The sequence below is a fragment of the Thunnus maccoyii genome, chromosome 15 (assembly GCF_910596095.1).
Source record: "Thunnus maccoyii chromosome 15, fThuMac1.1, whole genome shotgun sequence".
NCBI classification, from domain to species: Eukaryota; Metazoa; Chordata; class Actinopteri; order Scombriformes; family Scombridae; genus Thunnus; species Thunnus maccoyii.
The window spans coordinates 9,214,141-9,238,190 of record NC_056547.1 but is presented as its reverse complement, the minus strand read 5'-3'; the positions used below and the strand labels follow the sequence as shown (position 1 = coordinate 9,238,190).

Here is a 24,050-nt window from a genome sequence, read left to right as displayed (position 1 = left end):
TTTCATAAAATCTGAGACCAAAAATTAAAAAAGGAAATATTTGAAAAACAAAACAAAACTTACTTAATATTTAGCCATCAACATCAGGAACATGTTTACTTAAGATTATTATACACATTTTTCAGGTGCTCATCACAATAGATAACATAATTTATAGTGAGATTATAGTTATGTATTCATATTCATCCACTGTCTGCTGTCTTTAACAACTGTTTTTTATTATTATTATATTATTGTTTTTGCTGCAGATATTTACCACCATGTTTATGTTTGACAGTGAAAGAAGCAGATCAACAGATAAAAGAAAATGCAAAATCTTGTTAAATAAATTATCTATGAGGACTTTTTGATACTTTAGGTACATTTTACTGATAATGCTTCTGCACTGGTCTCTGGTCCTCGGATCAGGGTTTGCTGGTTGATTCTCGATCTGTGCTTAAAACCAAAGGAGATTTTTTTTTTAAAATTGTGTTTTATGTCTGTATGTATGTTTATACTTTATTTCCTCTGTGAAGCACTTTGTGACATCTCTGCTCTCAAAAAGTGCAATTTAAATAAAGTTACTTGCTTACTTTTACTCCAGAATTGTGTATTATGAATTATTTCTATTTTTACTTTTTATTTTTCATTTTATCTTTATTTTACCAGGAAGACCTCATTGAGATAAAAAAAATAATAAAATATGAACCTTCCTTTTTTATAGGTTCCTTTGATTCAAACCCGGAAGTCGGTGATACCGTTGAGGTGCAAAACTGCGAAAGATCTCGCGAGAATGATCATCTTAACCCAAACCATGGTCTTTCTCTAAACCTAACCAAGTGTTTTTTGTGTCTAAACATGACCAGACCTTAACTACAGCGTTGTCACATCATAAAACATCATTATTTTGTACAACGATTAAGAAACACAATGGAAACAACGCGTGCAAATCTCGCGAGAGTTTCGCAAACATAGGGTTACCCATCTAGACACAAGCCTGCTCGGCTGCTGTACTTTATCAGTTTATTATTGTTCTGTAAGTTGAATCAATGCATTGTTTTTATAGGATAACGTGCATGTGGAATTAATTTCTGGGGAAACTTGCTAACATTTGGTGAGTTTCACTAATAATCTTTTGTTACGACATCAATTTGCAGCTCATAGCAGACGTTAGCTAACAGTTTACATAAACTAAACACAGCCTGTAACTTTAGATTGTGTCTGAATTAATCTACATGGATTTATTGTGTTTTAGTCTATCGAATCTATTTATAAGATGCCACTAAACAAACCTTTTAAATGACCTCACCTGTCACGTTTATCAAAGGCTAGCCAGCTAGTTGTTATTTACTGTTAGAACTGAGTGAAACACACAATAGTTAGATCAGCTGATATGTGCAAAGTCACGTAATAAGTTATCAAGTTTACTGTATGTTCATGAAATTGATCTGACTGTTGTAAATTAAAATATTTTCAATGTTCACTAAACTGTCATGAGGCAGACTTTATTATTTTTTCCTTTCATAATGAAATAAAACAACATAATTATTAATTACTATGTTTTGATGTTTACTGAAGGATTAGCTGATTTATTGATTAGCCCACTGAGAGAAAATTAACCTGTCAAATGTAAATTTTGATAATTTGATTATTTAATCCTTTTCTAACCCTTAATCTAGAAAAAAAATGCCAAATGTTTGCAGTTTCAACTTCTCAAGCATGAAGAGTTTTTGCTTTTCTCTGTGTCATATCATTGTAAACTGAATATCTTTGGGTTTGGCTGCAACTAATTGATTAATACGTTGATTATTTTTGAGATTAATGGTTTAGTCTATAAAATACTGAATCACAGTTTCCCAGAGCCCAAGGTGATGTCCTCCAAATGCCTTTTTTTGTCCAATCGACAGTCAAAAACCCAAGTAAATTCAATGAACAATGATATTAAATAGAGAAAAGCAGCAAATCTTCACATTTAAGAAGCCAGAACTAGAGTGTTTTGCATTTTTTGCTCAATAAATGACTTAAATTGTTGCCATCTATTTTTCTGTCACTGAAGTAATAAATTGATAGACAAATCATTTCAACACTACCACAAACAAACCACCTGAACTTGGGCTCTAGGAAATTGTGATCGTTATTTTTTCATTATTTTCTTTATTGACTAAATGATCTATCAATTAATCAAAAAGAATCAACAGAATAATTGATAATAATTAGATGGCAATCATACTTGATATTTCAACACAGAATGATTCTGTCTGATGTGACGTCATATAATAGATACTTATCATGCAGTCCAGTCAAGTTCAGACAGTTGACTCATATATTGAAATACAAAAGTACACTGAAGAAAGTAAAATGCAGTTTACTTTGGCATCAAGAATTCGTGCCTCATCACTTTCTGTAAAGCATATTTATCAGTAGCTGAGAGCAGCGGGATGATCGATATCTGCAGGTAGAAGATGAGAGCAAAGAAAAATGCAAGTAACAGAGAAAAGGAGGAAGTGACTTCAGTAGCTTTCATGAGTGGGGAAAATGTACATCAGCATTTGAGTCGTCTTCCCGTAAAAGTTTCTTGTTTTGACAGTTACGCTTCTGTTATTTCATGTAGTCATGCTGCTGATGTGAGGATTCACTTCTTCAGTTCACTGTAGATCGCTGCGGTCTCTTCTGTTCCAGGACTTTGGATCCATCTGGATGTTGAGTGCGCGGGCCCTGTTTGGGATCGGCTTCCTGGTGACCTCACGGGCCACGGCAATCCTCGCTCAGACAGGGACATGTCCTCTGTCCGCTGCAGCTGTCAACCACAAGAAGGACTGTAACGGTAGCAGAGCAGCATCCACCATGGCCCAGACCATCAAATATCTCGGGTATACATTATACACAGAACGATTAAAGCATTTACAGACTGCATGTGTGTAGACGGTTCAGACTGACCTGTAGATGGTTCCGCAGGCAGGAGGAGGCCCAGCACATCGATGAAGAGCTCTTCAGCGAGTACGGCTTCAGTGTGGACCAGCTGATGGAGCTGGCGGGCCTCAGCTGTGCTACAGCCGTCACCAGGGTGAGACATCAATCGGGGCTCATGGTGACGAGTTTAAGGCAGAAATCTGGAGTGTTTACATCTGCTGTGTTGAGTCTGATTATTAAACACACATGCGGTTCGGATCGGATTTATCACTTGTCACCTCAAAGGGATCAAATCATGACCAGCTTTCTGCTCACTTTTACAACTAAATATTGCAGACTGAGAAATTTTTGCTTTCCCAAATTCTCTAGTTTCTATTTTCTATCTCTACTTCTCTCAGAGACTTAATAAATAATTTCTCTTATTTTCCATTACTACAGTATTTTCTATTCACACAACTGAAAGACCTTTCAGATATCAGCTATACTTCGTTTCTTCAGCAAAAACGAAGCTAAAGGAAATAAAAGGAAACCAGATTTTCTCATTTACAGCTCATTGATATGTCTAAATCAGATTACTGTCTGAAGAGGTGAATAATCAGGTTACTCCGTCCTCCAAACTTCCTTCCCTAGAAACATTTCCCTTGAGATGCAGCTGTAAAGAAAACCCACATTTCCTGGTCAATAATAGCTGTGATGCAGTGCTGCATTGATATTGTGTCTGTTGTTTCCTGCAGGCGTATCCGCTCAGTTCTCTGGTGAAGCCCAAACCTTCACTGTTGGTGATCTGTGGTCCAGGTAACAACGGAGGCGATGGCTTGGTCTGTGCCAGACATCTTAAACTTTTTGTGAGTGTCTTATACTTGTGTGACAGTAACAGATACTGAACAGCACACTGGATTAATGTGCTGTGCTGAGATTCTGATTTCATTTGGGCAAAGTGGCATCAACAGTAGACGACTGAAGGACAGTTATTGCTAAATAAAAACCACAGAAGCAGCAGTGAATCCTGGTCTGTGCAGAGTGAAGTGGAAGTCATTTATCAAACTAAGAGTGATTTTTTTCTTCATGTCTTGTGTGTCCTCTCTCAGGGTTATGAGCCCACCATCTTGTACCCGAAGAGGCCAAACAAACCACTGTTCCAGGGTCTGACCACACAGTGCCAGAAAATGGAGATCCCCTTCCTGACTGAGATGCCTGAGGTTTGTTCACCAGTAATTTATCAGTTAAGAAAATTCTTCTGCATATTGTGTTTATGAGTCTGCATTTTATTTCAAGCTATAAATGACACATAAACAGACATTACTAAATTAGTGAGCTTTCAGTCTAGATTAGATTAAATAAATGATCCCTGTGGGGAAATTGGGTAATTGCAACGGTGAGTTTTCATTTTAACCAATCAACACATAGGCAGTATAAATTATAATTAATGATGCTCCCGACCGACACCGTGAACCAGGTCACTTTCCACCTGCGATCACTGTCTGGCACTAACAAATCACCCCGACCCGTCATCGCCAGACCGGAACATTTCAAACACAAGGAGCTCATTAAAAGCAAAGGAAGGCGACTGGAAAAGTACAAAATACAAACTCAATGATGCAAAGCTCCCTGAAACAACAACCTGGTTGCGGACAAACTATACATAGAAGGACAGCTCTACCACTCCATGGCTTTTCTGATTCACTACGTCCCATCAAACATTCAGCGGCTGTTACATTGCTCATTAAAATATGAACCTCTTCCATCATTCACCCCTATCTCTCTAATATCTCTTGTTGTGTACTATTATGCTTGTTTACATGTGTTTATTGTTGTTTGTGTTTCTATTTTTCCCCCTCCCCCTCCCCTATGGCATCTAGTGACAGCATAGACAAATACACACACACACAAACACACAACTCAAAGCAAGCATTTACCAGGATGCATTTCACCAATAATCCTGAATCATGGCTCTACTTAAATTCCTAAGCTGGTATATAAGTAGGATTGTCTCCCAAGCTAAAATTAATAAAATATTTATTCACTTAAATCAATTAAATCCAGATATCTGCCTACTTCAAGAAACCTGTATGTCCATCTCTGATTCACAGGAGAATCCCATTAACTCATATCTCCACCATTATTGACCCAGACGGCAGATTTATTATCTTATCAATCAACAATACAAAAATCTGATCATAGCAAATATCTACAGACCCAACCCCTTCTTCACATTATTATGTAATTTCACAGACTCAACTCAGCAGTAGACTGAACAGCAACAGCAAGCAGGAAATGGAAATCCATAAATAATAAAACAGTATATGGAGGAGTTTGGACTTGATGACAGTTTGCAACTAAATAATCCAACAGTAAAAGAATTTTTATCATTTATTCTTCTGTGCAGAACTCTTCCTAAACAGTAAATAGATCATGCAGGACATAGCTGATAGCTCAATCCACTCAATTATAATAATTAGTGATCAATCATGCTCCTATTTCATTACATCTACACAGTAAACAGTTCCTTAAACAACCCTCCAGATGGCGCTTCACTATCACGTTGCTTAAGGACCCAGACTTTAATAGGAAAGAGTCGCCATCCTTCACGGACATAAACAACTCTTCAAATAACAACAATAATCTGGGAAACTGCAAAAACAGAAATCCAGAGAAAAATAATCTCATATTAATTTAACAAAAAGAAAACAGAGACAGCACATGAAAATCATCTGGACCTAAAAAACAAAGAATTAGAAAATATTTACACCAAAACTCCCACAGAAGAAAACCTCAATAAACGTAGGAAATACACTCACCGTTCACTTTATTAGGAACGCCTGTGTAATCTAATATAATCCAATACAACAGCTCTGTTTACTTTTATGAAGCTTATACATCTTCAGTTTTTGTTGATATTGTCAGAAAGGTGTTAATTCTACTTTATGTTTATTATTTAGGTCGTAGCAGAATAATCAGTCATATTATTATTAGCATCATTAATGGTTATTATTATTATCGGCTATTAGCACCATCACTATTTACCCTGACTATTACTCCTGCTACTATTTTTAATTTTAATGCTATTATCAGTTATAGGACTAACATATACAACAAATGCATTACTTCAAATCACAACTCCTTTATCACTACTGTTGATGCACACAAGCTGCAGAACACACACAAATGAATCGTGCTGAAAAAACAACACACCAGCTCCACCCCAGTATCTCTACATTTCGCTTTTTTCTCTTTTCTCTATTATTACTGTTTAACTTTTTTGTTTGCTCCTTTTTTCCTCTTGTCTGTTCGGTTGAATCTTACTAGCTGAGGTGTCCTGGTCTGTTGTCTTTTTGGGTGGGGCGAGTCGGGGGGGCACGGGAGAGGAGAAAGAAAAGGGGAAGGAAAAGAAACTCTCTCCCTGCAGGAACAGGCTCTCTCCCATTGGTTCAGGGGGCTGTTCAGGATGGGTGAGTTGGCGCCTCCGACAGTCAGCTTCCTCCCCAGGGTCTGGAGGCGGCAAAGGAATGGAAAACCCCAGATCCATGCAACAGTAAAAAAAGTCCATCCTTAAATTTGGAAGAAAAGAAGGGTGCGGTCAGGTGGATGGGACGCGGGGGGGGGGGGGGGCGCTCCTCTACACTTACACACACACACACAGGAATCCTGTATAACAGTCTTCCATACTAACATTACTAACAGTACTAATTATAACAGTACTAATGTTTGATTTTTTTCTTTTCTGCTGTTACTGCTGGACATCCTCAATGCATGTTTTGTCCTGTTGCGTGAATCCTGTCATGTCATCCATTGTATTATGTTCTGTCTTGTCTTGTATCACCTGTTCTGTCTCATCTCACTTAAAAAAAATAAATAAATAATGATGCAGAAACAGTATTAATGGTTTTACAGATGGTATTTTTACAGACGGGCACATGTCTCCATGTGACAGATTTGTACTTCATAGCACATTTTTAGGGTTTCCAAAGTGTGAAGAGGTACTTCCTGAGAATAAAAAGGCAGATTATTGATTAATTGATTGATTATTGATGTAAATGGTTGATTTATGTGGATGTCTTCTCAGGCCAAATTGATCGACGAGGCCTACAACCTGGTCATAGATGCCATATTTGGCTTCAGCTTCAAGGGGGCTGTGCGAGAGCCTTTTGGATCCATCCTCAACGTGCTGAAGAAGACCACAGTCCCCTTAGCCAGCATCGACATCCCCTCAGGTCAGTCCTCACACTCGACACTTTCCAAGGAGAGCAAGATGGATTTGTACTAAATTTACATAACAAAAGTGTAAGTTCCAACCATGTTGCTGAAATTTCATCACATAAGTGCTGCCTAACAGATTGCCGCCCAATATACTCTCTGTTCTTTCATTGATTTTATTAAATGTGTTATCCTTTCTGTGCTCAACACCCTCTCTAGAGGGTTTAATGTAGATCAAAAACATAGTTGTTTTTGTTAAATTGATCAGTTACTTGTTAAGCAAAAACATCAAATAATTGTAATTGGCAGTTGTGAAGGTGTTTTGAGGAAGCAGTAATGGTACACGTGCATTAAAACTGCCTTACGACACTGTCCACCTTCGCAAATAACGTATTCCAGCACATAAAAACAAAATAATAGCAAGTATATACATAACTTCAGCAAAGTGTATCTGCCATTCTTTTCAAAATATACTTAAACTGTACATAAGCTACACATAAACTACTGGATGAACTTAAATAATGTTAGAACACACATATCATGTGATTACAACATAAACAATTCACCAAATACCAGCATGTGGCCACTAGAAGTACTAGCACGCACTAGAGGTAAGTGGCAAAATGTAATTGAAGTATCAAAAGTAAATTATTACGCAAAATGGCCGTATTGTATGTATTATTGGAATATTAATACTGATTCATGTACATGTAAGCAGCGAGCTCATTTTAACAACTTGTACATGTAAAGTAGTTTAATCTATATTAATGCATATTTAATAAACTTCATGTTTTACATATAAACTATTGATCTGAAAAGTGACTTGTAACCATCACAGTGACATAAATGTAGTGGAGTAGAAGTATTAAGTAGCACAAAATGGAAATACTATAGTAAGTATATCTGTCTCTCTGTGTGTAATGAATCTTGAAAATCAATAGCTGAATTTGCATGAAATTTGTTGTGCACGTTCATGCTCCCAAAAGGAAGAAACCTGTCAATTATAGTGACCCTTTGACCTTTTCCTCTAGTGCTACATCAGATCAAACCAAGACATCTTGACAAAACGAATCCCCATATTGTCTTTAACTTTTATTGTGCACATTCACTCTCCCCCTAAAAAAAAAAAAAAGGTTGTGATATCTTTTTTTTTTTAAAGGTTGGGACGTGGAGCAGGGCAGTAGTACAGATGGCCTCCAGCCTGACATGCTCATCTCTCTCACTGCGCCCAAGAAATCAGCTTCCTTGTTCAGAGGACGCTACCACTTCCTGGGTGGCCGCTTTGTGCCGCCCGGCCTGGAGAGGAAGTACCAGCTCAACTTGCCTCAGTACCCTGGAACGGACTGTGTGTTACAGCTGTAAGGAGATATCGGTTTGCTGAGAGGTTTCAGTTGCTCTAGGGATGATATGGCTTGTAAATCTGGGAATTTGATTGGTTCCCATTGACTGTGTGGTGGTAGTGGGTGTGAATCCGATGACGTGTTACAATAGATCTTAATGTGAGAGTGCTGCAGCTACAGTGAAATAAAAAATATTGATTGGAAGGAACCTGCGTTGTTGTCACTTGTTTCTAAAATATGAATCAGACAAATCAGCAAAATGTCTATGCAGATGTGTTATTACCATCAACACCAGACCACTCAATCACATGTGTTTTCTCAGTTTTTATTAGTACATCTTAAGGTTTCATTGAATGTACTAGCAGTTAAACTGGAAAGACGGTCTATCATAGTCCACCATGTTCTATTTTATATATAACCTTACCATACATGTTGTGTGTCTCATTATTTATACATAAGGTAGTGATGATTTAGTAAAAATCTTTCTTTGACAATCACTCTCATAAAGTCCAACAGACTCCCGTTGTATTAGTGAATTTTATATAAATGTATGACTACATAATACTTAAAAGAAATACTGTATGTAAAGTGTATGCTTTCGACAATGTGGCTCATTAATGCATAATGGTTTTTCTCACATAAGTGCAGAACATGCTTTTGCGCGCAGTATACTATATACAGTGCTGGTACCATGCTCTCTTTGTACTTCATATTCATTTGTGACCTTTATCAAGGAAAAGGTAAAATAGAGAGTTGAGATGGAAAGGAGTTTTTTTTTTTTTTTTTCCCCCAAGTTGGTCTCATGCAGGTCAGAAGGTGGAGGGATGTTTTCAGTCCATGTAAAAAGCCTAAAAATAAAGACAGCATGTTATTTCAATAGTAGAACTTATAAAATATAAAACAGTCTGTAAATACGTTAGAATACAGGCTGGATATTGTTTAAAGTCCCCCTCCGCTCAAAAAATGTGTTTTTCTTCTTGTTCCTTCAGTTGGATGTTTGAGCTTCACTGTGCAGAGTGACGTTATGTGCAGAGTTTGACACTAAAAGGCTGTTTTCGTGTTCATCTGCTCATGTTCGTCGGTCTTTCAACAAAAGAAGCTGAAGTCCCCAAATATTAAACAGGGTTTAAACACAAGCAGCCATACATGAGCTTTGGCTAAATAGTTCAAAGGGGACATACCATGCATATTTCTAGATTTATATTTGTATTCTGGGGCTTTTCTGCAATATCTTGACAATTAAACACAAAAGAATCCTTATATATCTCATACTGGCTCTTTATGCAGCCCTTCAGTTCAGTCTCTGTCTGAAACAGGCTGCTTCAGCTCCCGTCTCTTCATTACACAACATCAAAAAAAGCATGATATGTCCCCTGTCACTGGTTCAAATTGGTCAACAATAGACTCAGTGTGCCTGATATCCTACAATACAACAAAGGGGCGTTTAATTTCTTTAGTGTTTCTGATAGAAGTTCAAATTATGTAAAAGGTTGTGACACGTTGAAGTTACATAGCTAACTGTGGAATGATGCTGTACATTTTCACTGCAAGATCACAACATACCTTTGCTATTCTCCAACTTGAACCCCTGCGCAGTTATCTTTACTTTCCGAGGCGATCGCTAAATATTCAGCATTTCTGGGAGGAAAAAGAGAAAAAAAAACTTTTAGTGGTTATGAAAAACGTTTTTACTTTAGGACAGAGACATGGGTGAAAAATGCAAAAAAACAAAAAAAACACAGCTATGGTTGTATGACAAGTCTTTGTTCCTTTTTTGACTTACAGGAGGGAGGTTTTGGTTTTGGTTTTGGTTTTGACTAGGGAGGAGGATGGGACGGACAAGACGAAAACACGACAAGTGGACAGAGGGAGTGTGAGACGTTAGACAAAGAGACACAAGTGAGAACACACAAACACAATGGAAACAGTGATAATCTTAAAAATAAGTGCTGGGGGAAAGATCTTTGAACCAAAGGAATGATTTATTTGAAGTGACAGCAGGGCAGCATTCATGTAACATTCAAACATTTCAAAGCAATGAACACATCAGAGTGGCTAGTTTGGGAGTTTGGGCATTTTTTAACATGCAAAGTAACTCAGATGTGTGTTGTTTCAAGCTTTACAACACACATCTTTTCTAAAGGGGTTTGCTGCTATGAGATAAAAACCTTGTATCTCCAAAATGTTTTAAAGGGTTAGAATTTAAAGGGTTGCAAAAAGAGATTTTTCTTAAACCTGCATAAACACATACAATGTCACATTGAAGTCAAAACCATATCATCACATTTTGAGTGACAAGGTTTTCCAATCTCATGAGCATATGCACATATATGTAACAAAATATATTTACGCGGCTTCCCGTAGTGCTTCTTCTCCGGCTGCTGCTATTTTTCTGTAGCAGTAAATCATCTCTATGAGGAGCCAGACCTGTAGGCCGATGATGGACACGTACATCATGACCTCGGACACGATGGAAGCTGTACCTCTGGTGGCTGTGCGGAGGGAGGCAGGAAATCAAGTCATCAGACAAAACACTGAAGAGGCAACCTGACAAGGCTCTTACTAAGCAGAAACTATCTGGCGTTTACCCCTTCACAGAAAGGATCCAATCTAGAAATGATGTGTTAGAGTGAATCTAAAGACAGCATGCAGCTGCAGATGCAATCAACTGCACAATCTTCTTCTTGATTTCTCATCGTTGAGGAGTGTCTTCTGGGAGATTGTGCAGGCTAACTGTGAGACACAGACATTTGAAACAGCTGGGTTTTAATCAAGAGGGACACATAAGTTTTCTACCTCAAAATCCATAACTCATTTCAAAATAACTAGTGGCTGTAACCTTCATTTGGAATTGCATTCTACAATTTAACTTAGCAGATGCTTTTATCCCCAGTAACGTACATCTGAGAGCTGATACAACACAGGCAAGGATCTAGTCAGAGAGAGAACAACATGAGTAAGTGCCATAAAGTTAAGTTCGAGTCCGACAGGACGTAGGTGCCAACAGGCAGAGCACAGAGGCAAGGCATAGAGTGCATAGAAGAAGATTTTTTTTCTTCATTTTTTCTTTACATTGTCTTTAGTCTATCAAGTGCATAGGTGTTTGCAAAAGAGCTGGGTCTTTAGTCTTTTCTTAAAGATTGAGAGGGACTCTGCGGATCGAACAGAGTTTGGTAACTCGTTCCACCACCGGGGAACTACAGAAGAGAGGAGTCTAGCTTGCGACTTAGGGCCCTGTTGTGGTGGTGGTACCAGGCGCCTTTCATTGGCAGAGCGTAGTGAGCGGGAGGGAGTGTAGACCTGAATGAGGGAGTTCAGGTAGGCTGGAGCTGTTTTAGTTGCTATTTTGTTAGTGAGCGTCCAGGTTTTGAATTTGATGCGGGAAGCAACTGAGAGTCAGTGGAGGGATATCAACAGTGTGGTGATGTGCTGTTTTGGGCCTGCTGAAGACCAGACATGCCACCACGTTGTGGATCATCTGCAGAGGTTTGAATGAACATGCAGGGAGGCCTGCCAGTAATTAGTAGTTGTAGTAGTCGATGTGTGATATTACGAGAGCCTGTACCAGGAGTTGTGCTTCATGCTCAGACAGGTAGGGTCTGATCTTCCTGATGTTGCACAGGGCGAACTGACACAACCGAGCAATTGAGGTCACATAAACCTTAAAGGTTAGTTGGTCATCAATCATAACACCCAAGTTTCGGGGAGACTTTGTGGGCATGAGTTGGGTTGATTCGAGCTGGATGCTGATGTTTTGTTGTATGGAGGGACTGGCTGGGATGACAAGGAGCTTGGTTTTAGAGAGGTTGAGTTGAAGGTGGCGTTCTTTCATCCATGCTGATATATCAGCAAGGCATGATGAGATCTGAACTGAGACTGTGTAGTCTTCTGGCAGGAACAATAGGAAGAGCTGGATATCGTCAGCACAGCAACGATATGAGGTATGAAAAACCATGGGAGCAGATTTTTGTGAAAAGTGAGGTGGTGTATATTGAGAAAAGAAGGGGACCAAGCCTTGACCCTTGAGGAACGCCTGTGGACAAGCTGTGTGGTTTGGACACTTCCATCCTGAAATTCCAAGCTCAGTGAGTATGGAGAGGAGGATTTGGTGGTTAACTGTATAAAAAGGCAGCTGACAGATCAAGCAGGAAAAGGGCTGAGGACTGACCAGCAGCTCTAGCTGAACACAGTGATTCCATAACCAACAGTGGTGCAGTCTCCGTAGAGTGACCCTGCTTAAAGCCAGACTGATTCGGATTGTACAGGTTGTTCTCAGAAAGGAATTCAGAGACTTGGTGAAAGACTGTGTGCTCAAGTATTTTTGATAGGAGAGGCAGGAGTGAAATTGGTCTGTAGTTTTCAACCTGGGCTGGGTTGAGTGCAGGTTTTTTGAGCAGCGGGGTGACCCAAGCTTGCTTAAATGTAGTGGGGAACACACCTGTTGAAAGTGGGGAGTTGATGATGTGTGTGACTGCAGGGTTAAGTGCGGGGGAAATGGTCTGTAGAGGGTTGGATGGTATTGGGTCCAGTGGACAGGTAGTGGGATGAGAGTCCAGCAGAAGTTTGGAGGCTTCCTCCTCAGTCAGAGGAAGAAGGCAGAGACCTTATCAGTAAAGAACGAGGCAAACATGTCTGCAGTGAGGAGAGTGGAGGGCGGAGGAGGAGGCGGGTTGAGGAGTGAGTTAAAAGCAGAAAACATTTTCCGAATGTCTGTGGTGCCACAGATCTTGTTCTGATAGTTAGTGGTCTTAGCTGTTTTTAAAACTGGACGAGAATGATGTTAGGAGACCCTGATAGTCACTGAGGTCAGTGGGCTCTCTGGACTTACGCCATTTTCTCTCCACTGCTCTGAGTTGCTCTCTGATGACTTCAGTGAGCCATGGAAAAGAGGTGGTGTCACGAGCAGGTTTGGATGTAAGAGGGCAGAGATTGTTAAGAGAGGAGGCTAGTGAGGAACAGAGTGTGTCTGTAGTGTCATTGACAGGGAGTGAGGAGAATTCATTGATTGATTGATGAGGAGGCATGGTGGCCAAGACTTAATTAGAAAGTATAGTCGGCGTGAAGGACCAGAAATTTTGGCAGAACAAGACCAGTTGCTGTGGAATATGAGGATATGTTCCGGTACAGTGATCGTGAATTGTGATCAGACAGATGTACAGTAAGGGGGTGACAGTCAGATTTGCTGTGGAGCAGTTCCGAGTCAAGATCACATCAAGAGTATTGCCCCATTTGTGTGTATGGGAGGGGTGGAGGCCTGTTTGAGGTCAAATGAGGGCAGAAGTGACAGGAAGTCAGCTGCTAGGGTTTTGTCAGTATGGACATTCATGTCTCCCATTACAATCAGTGGTATGTCATCATAAGGAATGGCTGAGAGTAACATGTGTAGTTCAAGGAGCGACAAATCCAAAGGAGGAGTTTTTGTTTAGCAGAGAAAGCTTGAGTGAATTTCCAGTCTTTGTAAATGACTACAGAACAGAATGGGGTGTGTGTGAATTACATAATGATGATATATCTGCAAGCAAGCCTTTATAGAACTTTGTGATGTGATGGAAGTGATATTGCAAAGCTGGTAGTGTGCAGTCAAAGTGGACAATAAAACTCTCCCGACAGTGAGCCTGCAGTGGTGCTGACTTGCCATTCTCTAATACTCCTCCCTAAGTGCAGGCGCTGGATAATAGAGGAAATGTATACATTTTAGCTCCGTCCTGCTACTTCTCAAACATTGTTTTGCTCTTACACATAGACTATGCCTTTGTTATACTTTCCTTAGGTTGCTTTTTATGGCAACAGGATGTACATTAAGTTAAAAGGTGCTAGCACTTTGTTCCTACATGAATGCATTTCTTAGTCATACCACATAAAATAGCACAAATAAAGAGGAAAATATATCTATTTTACAGCATATTCTGAATGTTTTGGGGACGGTATGAATCTACAAGAAATTCTCACTCACTATTGTCTACTATCATGTATGACACATAAAAGCTTTAAGTCACATTTGAAAAGCTGCAACAAGCAAACGTTTGTCATTTTTCCTTCAAAAATGTTGGAGATTCATTTTCTGTCAATCGTTTATATTGACAAATCGTTGTAGCTCTAGCGTCCCCATGTTAACCTTATTTATCTAAACCCTCCACAGCCTTCAGAGCTTTGATAGCAGCCAACAAAACATTTTATGTTGAACTGAACGACCTGAAACAACCTGCAAAGCCTCAGAACAAACTTTGATTTACTCATTGTGGTCTGGAAAGACTCAACTACTTGCACCGATGTTGAAATTCAGAGCTTTGCCAGCCGCAGATTTTGCCAACAACCAACCACCAGAATTACCACAAATGATACCATACAGTGAAAATATTGTGCTTATTTGTGTTCATATGATCTATCCATTTCAAGCCCATCCATTAAATGCTTTCTAAGACCTTGATCAACAGAACATCTGATGATCTCACCATGTAAGTTCATCAGTTTTTTGCAGTTTTGCATATTATTTTACTTATTTAACATTTTCCAGGGCATGTTCTTGAATCCCACCACTTGTAACTCAATCTGTGCTCATATCACACACCAAACGCCAAGTTATACAGCAGTGCAATTGATTCCATCGTACCTTTAGCCACCACAGTGAGGTGGACATCCTTGCTGACCAGAGTGTTGTACTCGTAGTTCTCATAGAAGAGGACGCGGTTGAAGAGGCAGCGGTAGGTGCCCGTGTCATTGAAGGTGACATTGAGCAGGTATATGGACGCATCTTGGATGTCGTTGCTCCTTTTACTTCCGTTCCAATCCACACGGTCCATAAACTGATCGCTTTCAATGATGGGGCTTCCGTCACTGTAGGTGTAGATCTGGTGACAGAGCGACATCAGTGTTATTTAAAAAACTAGATACTTTTGCACATATATTGCATATTTGCACAGCTTTTTGCACAATGCACAAATCATGTGCTGTAAATGGCCTAAGTATTGTAAGTTTTTAATGTAATTTCTTTCATTTCTTACTATGTATTCATTATTTTAAATAATGCCATTTAATAATGCTGTTTCCCTTCCTTGACTGTTTCTTGTGCTGCTGTAACATGTGAATTTCATCGATGAAGTCTTATCTTAAAGATCAGATTTTGGATTAAACTTTGGATTATTTCTGTGTCGGGGGTGGAGACCTGGTGGATTGTGATGGTGTGAGAGTCGATGAGGATCGGTGGTAGCAAAAGCAGATTATCCCATGAACCTCCAAAGCATGCATATGCACATAGATAACATTTATGTGTGTATACATAGGGAATAAAATGTTTTTAATGCTGCGTAAAGGGGATTTAAGGACAAATTTAACCCGACATTCCTCACAAAAATCCAGATGACCCAATCCTCATACATGTCCTTTTCTTTTTTTCCCAATCAAAAAGGTGACTTGTTTAGGCATGAAAGTCAAAACGTGATAATGATGTACTGAACTAAATATGCAGCTACATTATCACAGCATGCACTCTGCTGGCAAACAGAGGATCGAGCTCAAGGTCAACACAGTTGTATGTCATCTCTAGGGCTCTAATTGAGCTCTAACGATTGATTCCATCTGAACCCTAACGGCGACCGCAGAACCGGGCCCTATCGTGTGACCGACGGTAAGCATGTATGAGGGCATATGTGGGTGTGAGTGAGAGAGACACAGGAAAGAAGAGAAGCTTGGGTGTATATTAATAGGTTGTGTCTTGAGGAATGGGCCACGGTTAATGTGTTCTGCTTTAGGCAGAAGTTTGATTTTTAAGGATGCTTTCATTAAAAATACACTTAAGCAATGGCGGATTTGCACTCACTTGAAAAAAGTCAGCCTCTCCTTTGGGCTTGAAGTACCATTCGATGTTGGCAGCACCCTTCACTTCACTCCTCTTCTTGCAGGAGATGCAGCCCAGCTTGAAACCCTTGCCCGCCACTGCCTCCGTGTCAGAGTCCACCTCCGCACAGGCCCCATGACTCTGGTACACTGTTAACAAATAAACAGATAACAATCACAAGTCAGGTTGTTCAGCTGTGGGTTGACATGATTTAACGACAACATATAACAGCTGCAAAGAACCAGCTGTACTCACCAAATAGGGCGCAGAAAAAGGAGACAAGTAGTAGGCGAAATGCTGTCATGTCACCGGGTGTTAGAGTAGCTTTTTTATTGGACGACGGGCCTCAAAAACAACAAACTTTACCAGCAACTCTCCTAGTGTGGAGCACCCAAAGATTTTTTATGACCCTTGAGACACTCATAAACTGAGGACCTCCGAGTTTGTAATAATTGAGCAGATAATTGCAATTTCTGCAATTGTTTTTTATCTTGAGAAGACTGGAATTTGTCTTATTTATCTGTAGATTTTAAAAGCTGTGGATCAGTAAAGTGCAGGCTAATGTCATGGGTATGTGTCAGGCAACTAGCAGATAAACATGCATTGTAAAGTGCAAAATGTATCTACCTATAGGCCTCACTTATACCCCTAAATTTGTATATGATGTCCTAATGGTGCTATCGAACCACTGTGTCTCAGTTCTTTGGCTCAAGCCAACAACAGTTTCCTGTTGTTACAGCATTTATTGCCAGAGATTATTGCTGTTTTGAGACAGTCCCACAATTCATCTCTGTTAAATTAATGCATTCAAGATATAGGCTTTCTGCTTTTAATTATCAAGAAGCACATGAAACAATCCAGATATGTGATGACTCACAGTGATCCCCAGATCTTCACCCTGAGATTTGATTATCTTTTTCCCTGAGGTCCTAATGTGCGATGCACTGAGCAATCGTTAGACCTGTCTGGGGCCACATGCTCAAGTCAAGTCAATTTTATTTGTGTAGCCCAGTATCTTCTCTCTTCTTGTGTTGGCAAAGTACAGACAGCACAGGTACACATAGGTACTGATAGGTTTTAAAATGTGTTTATATAATGTGCAACATGCCAGCTACTGACTGAACGTCTACATTACACTTAATGTCAGTGCATATATTATTAATTTGCATGCTCTATGATAAGAATTAAATGGCTACCTCTAACAGGCTACACGCTACCGATATTGAATGCAGACCAATCTAATGGTCAAAAGATATTTATCCTTAATCGGATCACTAAAAATCAGAGCCTACTGTCCTGAATCAGAGGCCTCCTCTCCTCTCCTCGGGCTGAGTCGTCTCCTCGGGAAAAATTAATAAAAAAAAATAAAAATACTGTCCTCTGCTGCGGTGACAGCTGATTGTGGAAAGACTTGTAATTTCACCTATCTGATGACCCCGGGCTCGCAGAAGAGATGCTTCGGTCGTGCTGGCATTGCAGATAAAGCTGCTTGAGCGCACACGGGCACATGAAAAAATGGACAAAACATAAGCACTTCCTGTGCTCAGTTAGCGGTGTTTTTCCTGCGCCACAGCGGCGGCGGCTCTGTCGCTCGGTTCGGAGGATGCTGCAGAAGCACTGCGGTAAAACTGCGTGAGTGTGTGTGTGTGTGTGAATGTGTGTGTGTGTGTGTGACACAGAGAGAGAGAGAGAGAGAGAGGGAGAGAGGGAGGGAGTGAGCAGGTGCTGTATGTGACGATTGCTTCAGCTTCTGCCCCGCTGTATTTAAACTGACTTGAATAAAAGCAGCACATTTAATAAAAAAGAAAAAAAAAAGAAAAAAATGGGGGGTGCTGTAGCATTTGTGGCAAAGGGTTGCACTGATATTTGAGTGAACTGGCCCTTTAACGGGACTCCAGCGGGGCGGGGTGATCAATGTTAGCATCTTTCTGTCAACACAAGTTGTTCATGAAACGCTGCATCAGTCAATAACTTCTCATAACAGCTCGACCAGCTGTATATTCAGCTGTCATCATATCAGTCAAACAGCCCCGCGGCTTCAGCTGCAGCTGAAAGTGTCCCGTATGATGACATTTGATAATAATTCAACCCAACTTTCACACCTAACACCCACTCGCGTTGTGTGTGAGGATGCTGATGCTGTTTTGTCAACCAGCTAGCATCAGCAACGCCTCCGGGCAAGCTGCTTATAGCCTTTGCTAGCGTGTTCACCTTTATTTATTTATTTTTCCACACAAACAAAGAGATGGCACTTCACATGTGGTATTCACGAAAAACAATGTGCTGCAAATAGTACAGCGACGTCACGTATAGAAGTTAAAAGCTCGACGTGCCGACAAACAAAGGTAAAGTAATTAAGCTAACTGCTAGCTAGCTAACGGTGGTTAGCTACAAGCTAACGTAGGAAAGACCATGAGTATATGTGGATTAATAAGGACTAGCAGGGACACTAAAACATGACAGTGTGTCTGGTGGATACAACCAGATTTCGTGTAGACAATACAGTTGCTGTTTAACGATAACCGTATAGCGACGGGCTTTGTTAACTAACTTTGTGCTTCGTACAGTGGAAGGCTAACTGTAGCAAGCTACATGCGTTAATGACCATCAGGTGGAAACTCTTCATGTCGCAAATCTGAACAGTTTGGAAAAAATACACACAATTATCATTAAATATCGACAGTCTACCTACTTTTAATTTATCTGACAATGAAGAGCTCTTAACCACAAGTAAATTAATCGACTAGTCAGTTGACAAATAACCAGTGATGGAAAGTAACTAAGTACATTTACTAAAGTCAACTGTACTTAAGTACATTTTTGAGGTAACGTTACTTGTACTTTACTCGAGTATTTCCATTTGATGCTACTTTATACCTCCACTTCACTACATTTCAGAGCGAAATATTGTACTTTCTTCTCCACTATATGTATTTGACAACTTTAGTTACTTTTCTGATGAAGATTTGACACAATGGATACTAAAACAAGCTTTTAAAATACAATTGTTAACCTTTTTGGCTTTTGACGTCTTACAAAAAGCAGTGTGTAGTCGGGGTCACATTTCAAATGTCTATGAGTTGTTAACAGCTCCATCAAATAGTGACTTCCTCCTCTAAACTTCTCACATGGTTTCATTTCAGTAAATGTTCGAATATTTCACCAAAAATCAAAGTTTAGAGAAAAACTTCAAAAACTGAAACAGATTTGTGTATCAGAACTTTGATTTTTCTTCTTTCCTCTCCCATCAATGATCTCACGACCCCTCAGATTTATCTGGTGACCCTTTGGAGGGGCTTGACCCCTAGGTTGGGAACCACTGGACTAAACTAGCTAACTGTATATAAAGTAGTTGAAACTAGCTCCACCTCCAGCAGCTACAACAGTAACATGCTGCTCTAACACTGATGCTTCAGTATTAATAATCTAATGATGTCATATATAATAGTATATCAGTCAGGGGGACAAGGAGTACTTTAACATTAATACCTAAAATACATTTTGCCGCTAATACTTATGTACTTTTACTTAAATAGTTTTTTTCTGCAGGACTTTTACTTGTAATGGAGTATTTTTACATTGCTGTATTGGTACTCTTACTTAAGTAAAGGATCTGAATACTTCTTCCACCACTGCCTACTTTAGATTTATCTGACACTGTAAAGCTCTAACCACAAGTCGATTAGTTGATTGACAAATAAGTAATCATCAAATGAAGTGATTGTCAAAAACTAATTGATGGTCAGTTTTCAAAAAGAGAACATTCCCTACTTTCAGGTCCTCATTTGTGAGGATTTCCTGCTTTTCTTTAGCTTATTTGATAGAAAACTGAATATTTATGTTTTGTAGTGTTGGTGGGCGACTTTTTAGAGGAAATTATTATAAGTAAAGTTTTTTTTTCCAGAGCCTGATACAGTTTGACATCTTCAAATTGCTTTTTTGCTCAAACAACAGTTCAAAACTGGCAGAGATTCAATTTAACATCACATAAGAAGAACCAAGATGAATATGGTTTCAGATTAACTTTCTGTTGATCAACTAATCGATTAATCGACTAATTATTTTAGCTCTAAGTGCCGAAAAAATATTATGTTCATGTATGTAAATGGAGGAACATTGGCCCTTAAATTTCCTCTCTTTTAAATGAATTTAGAGTGTATTCATCTGAACTGAGGATGTTGAAATCAAAGAAAGTCTTTTGAGAATTAGTTTATCCTAATTTAAATATCTTTACACTGTTTTGACGATGATATACGTACGTTCTCCTACTTGCATTGTACATTTCTGTGTTGATTAAAAGCAAAGTGCAACCATCATCAACAAATACTATACATAGACGTCAAGTTCCTCAAGTTAATCCACCCTTCTCTTCAACAAAAGCAAAATGTTTGATTTTGCGCTTATTATTAATAACTGATCTTCTCTCTAGTTTTGCGTGACCATGGATCCGACCTGCAATGCCTCTTCGACTCCAGCTGGTTTGACTGTGCAGGTGTGTTTTCCTGCCGCCCGTGCCGCCGTTTTGGACAACCTGAACCGGCAGCGGGAGGAGGGCAGGCTGTGCGACCTCTCCATCCAGGTGCAAGGTCAAGTGTTCAGGGCTCATCGCTGTGTGCTCGCTGCGTCCTCACCTTACTTCCATGACCAGGTAGGCCAGGCTGTATCAGTGTGCAATACAGATTCATTCAGTTACTATAAAGTACTGTTGTTTTGGCCACTTCAGTCTCCCTACATTCCCATCCAGATTATGGACTGTATATAAATATGGATGTCTGACAGCTTCCCAAAAGTGAAGCCAAAACATCTCTATCACCCCCTGGTGGCTGGCTGCAGTATAGACATGAGCCAAACTAAAAAAACTAAAAAATCAGCCAAACTGAAAAATCAAAATACACACCAAATAAATTTTTATCCCAAAGATGGTTTCTGTCATTTTAGGTTGTTCTTATCATGCTGATGTTTGTCCAAGTGCTCATTCTTCTGATGAGTCTGTTTGTAATTAGTTGTTTCACGATATAATAAGGGTTAGTGACATCATGATTGACAGCTCTGACAGCCGCTCTCAAACCACTATCAGGCGGCGGGACGGCTGAGGGGGTGTGTTGTGCAGGCTGTCATCCCGCCGCCCGACTCTACTGCGCAGACTGTGGCTGCAAATGACGTCACACAAGCAAGATGGCAGCTCCTGGAAATGAGATATTTTGGCTTCACTTTTGCATAGTGGCAGGAAGTGGAGACACGTCGTCCATATTATCTAAAGTCAATGATCCAGATGCCTAAAACTTTGTCTTTATTCCCATCTGTCAACAGGTGTTACTGAAGAACGTTACAACGGTTTCCCTGCCCTCAGTTATGGACCCAGTGGCCTTCGAGAGTGTCCTGAGTTCAGCCTACACAGGCCAGCTGAGCATTGTGCACGATGACATTGTCAACTATGTCACCGTGGCCAGTTTCCTCCAGATGTGGCACATCGTGGACAAATGCACCGAGATCCTGAAGAGGTCCCGGCCCTCAGCAGAAGTCACCCCAGGAGAGGCCGCTGCAGCTCATCCTGGCACCGCATCTCGACAGCAGTCCCCAAGCAGCACCGACTGCTTATATCTGGAACGAGAGGGAAGAAAGAAGGAGAGGAAGCCTGACGCCTTGCCTCCCTTAGCTACATGGAGACGCCCGCAGCAGTTTCCTAGATGGGGGCGTCCACGGCCCTCATCAGGCCAGCACTTAACGGACTCTAAACTGGACGCCCTCCCTGGCTATGCGGAGAATGATTACACCAGCTGTGAAGAGGCATGGGTATCAAGCCAAGCCAAAACCAGCCACTTTGGTCATGATGGACCTGGCCACAATAGCCGGCACCATGGGGGGTTCCCTAGTGGTGAGGCATTAAAGCAGAAAGCCAGGTTTCAACAGCGGGGAGTGCCGCTGAGCGCTGATAGACTGCCTGATAAAAATAGAGATAGCGGGGAGAGTGATGAGACACTAGAGAAGAGGAAGAATGAGAAAAGAGAGATCGAGGCAGATGAGGGAGTAGGAGAAGAGGCGGAGGAGAAGAAGCAAGGCTTTGCACAAATGGGACACTGTGGTAAGATATGAAAGCCTCATTTTACTTTAAACACAAACAACAAATCTCTGTAATTAAATGGCAGTAAATTCTACTTGTTTTCTTTCTGTAATTATGAATTCTGGCATAAACATGGTAATAGAAAAACTTGTTTTCTTTTCATTTACTAAAAAAAGCCACAGATCTCAAATGTTAAATGTTTTGTTTGGCTCTGTGCATAGTGTAAATGAATAAACACTGGCTATCTACATGTGATTTTGTTTTTCATTTCTCCAGCAGACTTCCACCCAATTTCAAATGAGAACGTGGAAGCCCGACATGCCGCGGGGAAGGAGAGTGTGGAGGAGCTCAAGGAAAAGGTGCAAAGAGATTTGGTAGGAGGTGTTCCCTCCTCTGACCTGCCCAACGTTCATGCGTGCCAAAAAAATGAAGGAGTTCCGGGCCCGTCCTGCTCGGTTTCAGCCCGGCTGCAGTGGCAGACGGGTCCCTGGTCTCAACAAGAGCAGAGACCTCAGGAGGGCGAGGCTGCCAGCTGCAGTAAAGACGAGGATGAAGATGAGGAGGAAGAGAATGTGGACTTTGAATGTTTCACAGAAGGGACCTTTAGCAGAGACACGTATGATGAGATCGAAGATGGCACAGGACAGGTTTCCCAGAGGCCTTTAGTGCCTGTGTCTCCTGACTTCACCATGGCAGGCTCGGAGGTGAGCTGGCCCTCCACCAGCGTGGAACAGGGAGGCTCATTGACACCCACCTCCAGCCGCCATTTGTCCCCCTCCTCCGCTGCATTCCCGCCACCACCTTCACCCCCAACCCCATCTTCATCATCCTCCGTCTCCCTTGCTGGCGCTCCGTACACGGGCAAAGTCCACTTCTGCCACTGCGGCAAAGCCTACACCCTGAAGAGTATGCGTGACCGACACGTGAAGATGCAGCACCTCAATCTGCGGCCTTTTTGCTGCCCCGTTTGCACAAAGTCCTTCAAGATGAAGCACCATCTAACCAAGCACCTTAAGACGCACGGAGGGCTGCGGCCCTACGAGTGCGGCTTGTGTGGGAAGAAAGTCATTTGGAGAGACAGCTTCCTGAGACATCAGGCCAAATGTGAGAGACTCGCCTCCAGCTCCTCGGCTAACAACAACCAAACGACCACAGCAGCAGCGGATATCGATGACAGCTGCAATTATGGATTTGATGAAGGGGAGGCTTTTCTCGCAATGGGAGGACAGGTGAAAGTGGAGGAGGTGTATTTTCATGGGGAGATGGCGGATGGGATGGGTGGCCTGCTGGGGAGCGTGTCTGGGATTGTGGATGAGTTAAGAACTCAGCCACAAAATTTGGACACCGGTAGTCATGTTTTTAAAGAGGAGGCGAGTGAGAGTTTTAGCAGAAGTTAAACACAAATGTGAAACTACATGCTTGGACAATGAATCACACGGTGACTTTAAAAAAGTCCGCGGACACAAATCATCGAAGGCTTCTTTGAAAAGCTGCTTTTATTTTATCCTTTGTATGTGCACTCTTTTCATGTTGTGTATTTTGAAAAAAAAAAAAAAAAGAACAATCATATACTTCATTCAAATTGTGCAGTATCATGTAGGCTCAGTTCTTGTTTAGTGATGCTGTAACCTACATCTGTATCGATCAGTGTTGTGAATGTAATTCTTGAGCCTGAATAAAGTTGATTTGCATTTTGCACATGAATTATTTTCCACTGGCCTGCAGTATAAAA

At 40.7% G+C, this 24,050-nt stretch overlaps 3 protein-coding genes across 8 annotated transcripts; 2 read left to right on the top strand and 1 right to left on the bottom strand.

The window, feature by feature from the left end:
* The first annotated feature begins 846 nt into the window (after nt 1-846).
* On the top strand, nt 847-8,631 carry naxe (NAD(P)HX epimerase). 2 transcript variants are annotated; one of them, XM_042435719.1, is made up of 7 exons: nt 847-1,015; nt 2,659-2,849; nt 2,935-3,043; nt 3,624-3,734; nt 3,978-4,088; nt 6,953-7,100; nt 8,243-8,631. In XM_042435719.1, exons 2-7 carry the CDS (start codon nt 2,677-2,679, stop codon nt 8,443-8,445), a joined length of 855 nt encoding a protein of 284 aa, XP_042291653.1. In that variant the 5' UTR covers nt 847-1,015; nt 2,659-2,676; the 3' UTR covers nt 8,446-8,631. The 2 variants fall into 2 exon arrangements, with proteins under 2 accessions (XP_042291653.1, XP_042291652.1); XM_042435718.1 differs by having other exon boundaries at nt 848-1,093.
* Nucleotides 8,496-19,092, bottom strand: scn1bb (sodium channel, voltage-gated, type I, beta b). Of its 2 annotated transcripts, none has more exons than XM_042435721.1 (6): nt 18,950-19,092; nt 16,240-16,406; nt 15,034-15,271; nt 10,774-10,915; nt 9,987-10,061; nt 8,496-9,271 (listed from the first exon to the last, which is right to left on the bottom strand). In XM_042435721.1, coding segments are annotated over exons 1-5 (618 nt in total). In that variant the 5' UTR covers nt 18,951-19,092; the 3' UTR covers nt 8,496-9,271; nt 9,987-9,991. The 2 variants fall into 2 exon arrangements, with proteins under 2 accessions (XP_042291655.1, XP_042291654.1); XM_042435720.1 differs by lacking the exon at nt 18,950-19,092 and adding an exon at nt 16,513-16,598.
* zbtb22a (zinc finger and BTB domain containing 22a) lies at nt 17,797-24,022 on the top strand. Of its 4 annotated transcripts, none has more exons than XM_042435703.1 (4): nt 17,797-17,879; nt 20,687-20,905; nt 21,568-22,339; nt 22,595-24,022. In XM_042435703.1, exons 2-4 carry the CDS (start codon nt 20,699-20,701, stop codon nt 23,713-23,715), a joined length of 2,100 nt encoding a protein of 699 aa, XP_042291637.1. In that variant the 5' UTR covers nt 17,797-17,879; nt 20,687-20,698; the 3' UTR covers nt 23,716-24,022. The 4 variants fall into 4 exon arrangements, with proteins under 4 accessions (XP_042291637.1, XP_042291636.1, XP_042291638.1 ...); XM_042435702.1 differs by having other exon boundaries at nt 17,804-17,889; XM_042435704.1 differs by lacking the exon at nt 17,797-17,879 and adding an exon at nt 17,974-18,602 and having other exon boundaries at nt 22,598-24,022.
* The last annotated feature ends 28 nt before the right edge of the window (nt 24,023-24,050 follow it).

Bases quoted from the DNA above. Each gene is read 5' to 3' on its own strand.
- scn1bb (XM_042435720.1), bottom strand. From the start codon at position 16,561: ATGACAGCATTTCGCCTACTACTTGTCTCCTTTTTCTGCGCCCTATTT. The intron at 16,407-16,512 runs GTGAGTACAGCT...ATTTGTTAACAG, and splicing joins CTTTTTCTGCGCCCTATTTG to TGTACCAGAGTCATGGGGCC. The intron at 10,916-15,033 runs GTACGATGGAAT...CCCTCCGCACAG, and splicing joins CCTCACTGTGGTGGCTAAAG to CCACCAGAGGTACAGCTTCC.
- zbtb22a (XM_042435703.1), top strand. From the start codon at position 20,699: ATGGATCCGACCTGCAATGCCTCTTCGACTCCAGCTGGTTTGACTGTG. The intron at 20,906-21,567 runs GTAGGCCAGGCT...ATCTGTCAACAG, and splicing joins CACCTTACTTCCATGACCAG to GTGTTACTGAAGAACGTTAC. The intron at 22,340-22,594 runs GTAAGATATGAA...TCATTTCTCCAG, and splicing joins TGCACAAATGGGACACTGTG to CAGACTTCCACCCAATTTCA.
- naxe (XM_042435719.1), top strand. From the start codon at position 2,677: ATGTTGAGTGCGCGGGCCCTGTTTGGGATCGGCTTCCTGGTGACCTCA. The intron at 3,735-3,977 runs GTGAGTGTCTTA...GTCCTCTCTCAG, and splicing joins CCAGACATCTTAAACTTTTT to GGTTATGAGCCCACCATCTT. The intron at 4,089-6,952 runs GTTTGTTCACCA...ATGTCTTCTCAG, and splicing joins TCCTGACTGAGATGCCTGAG to GCCAAATTGATCGACGAGGC.